The sequence below is a fragment of the Onychostruthus taczanowskii genome, unplaced genomic scaffold (assembly GCF_017590055.1).
Source record: "Onychostruthus taczanowskii isolate IOZ18803 unplaced genomic scaffold, ASM1759005v1 scaffold45, whole genome shotgun sequence".
In the NCBI taxonomy this organism is placed as follows: domain Eukaryota; kingdom Metazoa; phylum Chordata; class Aves; order Passeriformes; family Passeridae; genus Onychostruthus; species Onychostruthus taczanowskii.
The window spans coordinates 1,399,294-1,404,025 of NW_024502014.1; the positions used below are offsets into that span (position 1 = coordinate 1,399,294).

The following is a 4,732-nucleotide window of genomic DNA, read 5'->3' on the forward strand; positions in this document are numbered from 1 at the left end:
TTTTTTTTAATATCACTTTACATAAACAAATGTAACAGTTTGACACGCAGATCCAGGCTTTCACTATACGAATTTCTTGACAGGACGTGTAACAACATTTTACTGCACTACTTAGACTGGACTTTGGGACGAAATGTTGCACTTTATACAAAAAAGCACATTAATACCAATAATATTCTGTTAGATCGACGTTTAGACTGTAATAATACAAAGTAATTCACATTTTGATACACATTTACTAGAACATTCTTGCCATTCAGTACAAATAGTTGAATTTCTACCTCTTCCCTCTGCCCCCCCACCACCTCCGCCCCCCCGCCGCCGCTCCCGCCCGCCCGCCCCTCCCCCCACATATATGCAAAGACCACAAATCCACATATCCCCTTATTCAACTTGCGATATAACTATTTACAAAATCAAACAGTACACTTTTTTTGTTGTTTTGTTTTTGATGCTAATAATTCTGTATTTACAAGAGGGGGTGGGGGGGAAGGCCGCTGCCTGAGCAGACATGCAGTTGGCGATCTCTAATCAGTGGTTTCCAGTGAAGCCCTACACAGTTGGCATTTGCCCTGGTAACCTTGTCTTCTTATGCATTCTACTAACCCCTTCGCCTACCAAGCCTTGGAACAGAGCAGAACAGTCAGGAAAAAAAAAAATTAAAAAGAAAAAAAAAAAAACAACAAAAAAAAAGAGGAAAAATTAAAAAAAAAGAGAGAGAGAGAGAGAGAAATAATGGAGGACAAAAAAAAAAAAAAGAAAAGAAAAATATTTTTAAAAATTAAGTCTTCATTTTACTCAGTCCTGGGTCTACTGGCAGCATTTTATTTTTGTTTGCTCATTTAAATTTTGATTTCAGAGTGTCCATTATTTTTGAGTCTTTAAATAGGGTATTTGTTTGCTCGCTTGGGGCTTTTTTTTTTTTTTTGTTTCGGTTTGTGTTTTGTTGTTGTTGTTGTTTTGTTTTAGCGTTTTAGACGTACCATTCGTTAAAATTTGATGTAAGCGTGCTGTGGCTGGACGTGTGATGGACTGCGGAGGAGGAAGGGGATAAGGAGCTGGCAGTCTGGTTTTCTGTGGATGGAGACACGATGGTTGGAGGGGTGGAGGACTCGTAGCCTGAGCTGGCGGCGGGAGAAGGCTGGGACCCCTGCGAGGATGATTCATGGACCTGCAAGAGAAAACCCGGGCAGAGATAGAGATCGGCGGCGGGAGGAGGCCTCGGCCCGGGGATGCGCCGGGCGCGGGCCCCAGCAGCGGGCCCCAGGCTCGGGCTCTCCTGCGGGGCTCCCCGGCGGCCCCGGCCCCGGCCCCTGNNNNGGCCGCGCCGGCCCCGCCGCCCTCCGCCCGGGCAGGCCCGCACGCCGGCCGCCCTCCGTTTACCTTCATGTGCTTTCGGAGGGAGCTGGGGTGCGTGTAGGACTTGTCGCACATTTTGCAGAGATAGGGCTTGTCGGAAGTGTGCACATGCATGTGCTTTTTGCGGTCGCTGCTGTTTGCAAAGCGCCTGTCACAGCCCTCGAACTCACACTTAAATGGTTTTTCACCTATTGCAGAGGGAAGGGGGAGGGGGGGGGAAAGGGATCTGATTAAGCAGGGCAGGCTGGATCGCTCATTGTCACCGCACCGCCGGACGGAGCTCGGGGCTCCATTTCAAACACTTGCAACTTTCTAACTTCAGCGCGGCTCAAATCCCAAAACCTTGCTGCTAGTCTCTATCCTTTCCGGACCTCCGACCCCCGCAAAGCTCCCGGTTCGGAGAGCAGGGGAGCTAAATAACTTTTTTTTCGCCCCCCCTCTTTCCTTTGGAGGGGCGAGTTTCCTTTCAACCCCAGTCCCGGGCACCTCTCCCTCTTCACAACGCTCCGAGCGAGAGAGCAGGCGTGGTGGGATATTACACACGATCCTCAGCTCCTGGTTTCCGATTTTATAGTTCGTTCTCGTAATATTTTACTATCTCACCCCACTCCAACCCCCTCCCCCATATTTTCTTGCAATATTGAAAATTATTCTGTCCGGGAAATCAACGAGAGGGCAGCTCCACAAACCCTCGGCAAAAGCGCTAGGGAAAGCGGCTCTGGCTTTCAGCGTTCGGGGGTGGGAGCAAGGGGAGATCGCTCTCCCGGTCAGAGGCTGCTGCATTCCCACCTCCCACGAAGGAAAAAGTTCTCAGGAATACCGGCGCCTCCCCTCCGCACAACAATAACACAGTAACGCGCCGGGCTCGGTTTGTTTAATATCGCTCAACGGAATTAAATATTTACCAAGCCCTGAATTGCAGAGAGGAGACGAATGAGCTGCCTGCAACATTTAGCACAATTTCTCATCGTGCCACAGCCAAAACTGCCGAACAATAATTAATTAAAACCTATAAATTTAAACAGGACAGGTTGCTGCGATCCCCCACCCCACCCCCTCCGCCCTAACAATCCCAGCAGCAAACCCTGCCGTCCTCCCCCTCTGCCTCGGCAGGGATCATTTTCTTTTTGTTGCTGCTGCTGGCGTGGCTGTGACCGAGCTCGTTTTGCAGCGGAGCTCCGAGCCGGCCTCTCCCGGAAAAAAGCAGCGGTCCCTGGACCAAACCCCCTCCTCCCCGTGCGAGCCTCAGGCAAGCCGGGCCCCGGCCCCTCCGGCACGGCCCCGCGTCCCGCTCCGGCCCCGGCGCTCGGCGCTTCCACTCGCACAGAGAAAAGCGACAGAGAAGGTTACCGTACCTGTATGAGTTCTTTTGTGTATTTTGAGATTCTCTGATCTGGCAAACACTTTGCCACAGCCTGGGAAAGGACAGGGGAAAGGTTTTTCACCTGTGTGGACTCTGATGTGATTTACAAGTTTATATTTGGCCTTGAAAGGTTTCCCTTCTCTTGGACACTCTTCCCAGAAACATATGTGATTGGACTGCTCGGGTCCTCCAACGTGCTCCACCGTGACATGAGTCACCAGCTCGTGCATCGTGCTGAAAGTTTTGTTGCAGGACTTTTTGGGGTTTGACAATTGCTCGGGCTCAATCCACTTACAGATGAGTTCCTGTTTGATGGGCTGCCTCATGTAACGAAAGAAGGCCCCTGCCCCGTGGTGGGCTGCCATGTTCATGTTCATGTGGCCGTAGCCGTGCAGCTGGGTCGAGGCGTAGTGCTCGGAGCGGGGGCTGGTGACCTGGCCGTACTGGTCGGGTCTGCCGTACATGTCTCCGGAGAAGCCCAGGCGCATCTGCCCGTTCACCACGTTAGGCGAAGCGTGGCTGGTGGCTTGTTCGTGCAGCCCCGGGAAAAGTATATGTCCCGCGGCATCTGTGTGTCCGTGGGGTCCGGCGAAGCTGCCGGCAGCGGAGGCGAAGAGGCTGTGCTGGGCGCTGGCGGCCGCCGCCTCCCCGAAGCCGCGGTTGCGGAACAGAAAGTCCCGGGTGGAGTTGAAGGCGGCGCTGGAATAGGAGCTGACATGGGTCGGGTGGTGGTGGTGCCCCAGGGCCGCCGCCGCGTAGCCGGGAGCCTGCGAGGTGAAGGCGGTCTGGCCGGCCGAGGCCAGCTCGTGGGTGCTGGGGTTGATTTTGAAGGCGCCCATGCCGTCGGCGAAGGGGTTGATCCCCAGCCCCACTTCTCTGTCCGTGACATCGGCCGTGGAGTGGTGGCGAGAGGATCCGAAGGTAGTGACTCCTATGGCGGGATACTGCGGTCCAGCATCCAGAAGCATCTTCCCAGCGTCGATGCAGCAACCAAAAAAAAAGCACGCGCGCACACACACAACGCGGAGAGAAGCAGCAGCAGCAGCAGCGGCGGCGAAAACACCCTCTTTGGAAAGTCAGCGACGATCACCACCAAAGCAACCACATCAAAAACACCCCCTTCGGCATCAGCGCAGGGGGAAGGGGAAAAAAAAAAGGGAAAAAAAAAAAAAAAAAGGCTGGTGCGGAAGGGGGGAAGAGATCTTCGCAGTTGCAAATAATAATAATAATAATAAAAACGTGCCCCAAAAATATTCACTGTCTCTCTGCTTTGAGTTTTCAGGGAGGTTTAAGTGGGGAGGGGGGGGTTGGGTGAGCTCAAAAATAAACTGGCTGCAAATAACAATAACGGCGAGAGTTCAACACAAGCAGCAAAAAAAAAAAAAAAAAAAAAAAAAAAATAAAAAAAAACAAAAAAAAAAAAAAAACCTCTAAAACAAAAAAGAAACTTCCTTCAGTGATTTTTTTGGCTATAGGAATGTTGCAAAGTGGCCGAGAGATTGTTTCTCTCTCCTCTTCGAGCTTCCCCACACTCACCCGATTTTTTTTTTTTCGGGGGGCCTTTTTTTTTTTTTTTTTTTTCGCTCCGCAAAAAAAAGGCGCAAATCATGCACAATATTGTCTTTTGCGGTTTATCTTCCTGGGGAGAAACTTTCACCTCCTCAGCCGGGCGGTGAACGCGAGACTGATAGCGGCAATCATTCCTGCAGATAAATGAATTGAAAAGACGACACCGTCCCCCCCCTTGATGAATGGGAGCCGGGGGCGGAGCGCCGTGCGGGCGGACGTGGGCGCGCATTGGCCGGCGCCGGCTCCCCCTTCCCCGCGTCGCTGCCCCCGGCCCCGCCGGCTGCCGCCTCTGATTGGCCGCTCCGCCTCATCCATCGCAGGTATTGTGGCGCCCTGACACCGCTCTGACAAACGGGGCTGCGGCAGCCCCAACTTTTTTTTTTTTTTTTTTTTTTTTTAAAATAAATATAGGTATTTTTTTTTTTTTTTTTTTTTCTTTTT

General features: G+C 51.8%; 1 protein-coding gene across 1 annotated transcript; it reads right to left on the reverse strand.

The window, feature by feature from the left end:
- Positions 1–445: 445 nt before the first annotated feature.
- ZIC1 (Zic family member 1) lies at positions 446–3,881 on the reverse strand. The gene is made up of 3 exons (XM_041414349.1): positions 2,715–3,881; positions 1,384–1,547; positions 446–1,171 (listed from the first exon to the last, which is right to left on the reverse strand). The coding sequence occupies exons 1-3, from the start codon at positions 3,688–3,690 to the stop codon at positions 974–976; spliced, it is 1,338 nt and encodes a 445-aa protein (XP_041270283.1). The 5' UTR covers positions 3,691–3,881; the 3' UTR covers positions 446–973.
- Positions 3,882–4,732: the final 851 nt, after the last annotated feature.

Coding starts and splice junctions, on each gene's coding strand:
- ZIC1 (XM_041414349.1), bottom strand. CDS start 3,690: ATGCTTCTGGATGCTGGACCGCAGTATCCCGCCATAGGAGTCACTACC. Junction 1,548..2,714: donor ACACAAAAGAACTCATACAG/GTACGGTAACCT, acceptor CCTCTGCAATAG/GTGAAAAACCATTTAAGTGT. Junction 1,172..1,383: donor CCCTCCGAAAGCACATGAAG/GTAAACGGAGGG, acceptor TTTCTCTTGCAG/GTCCATGAATCATCCTCGCA.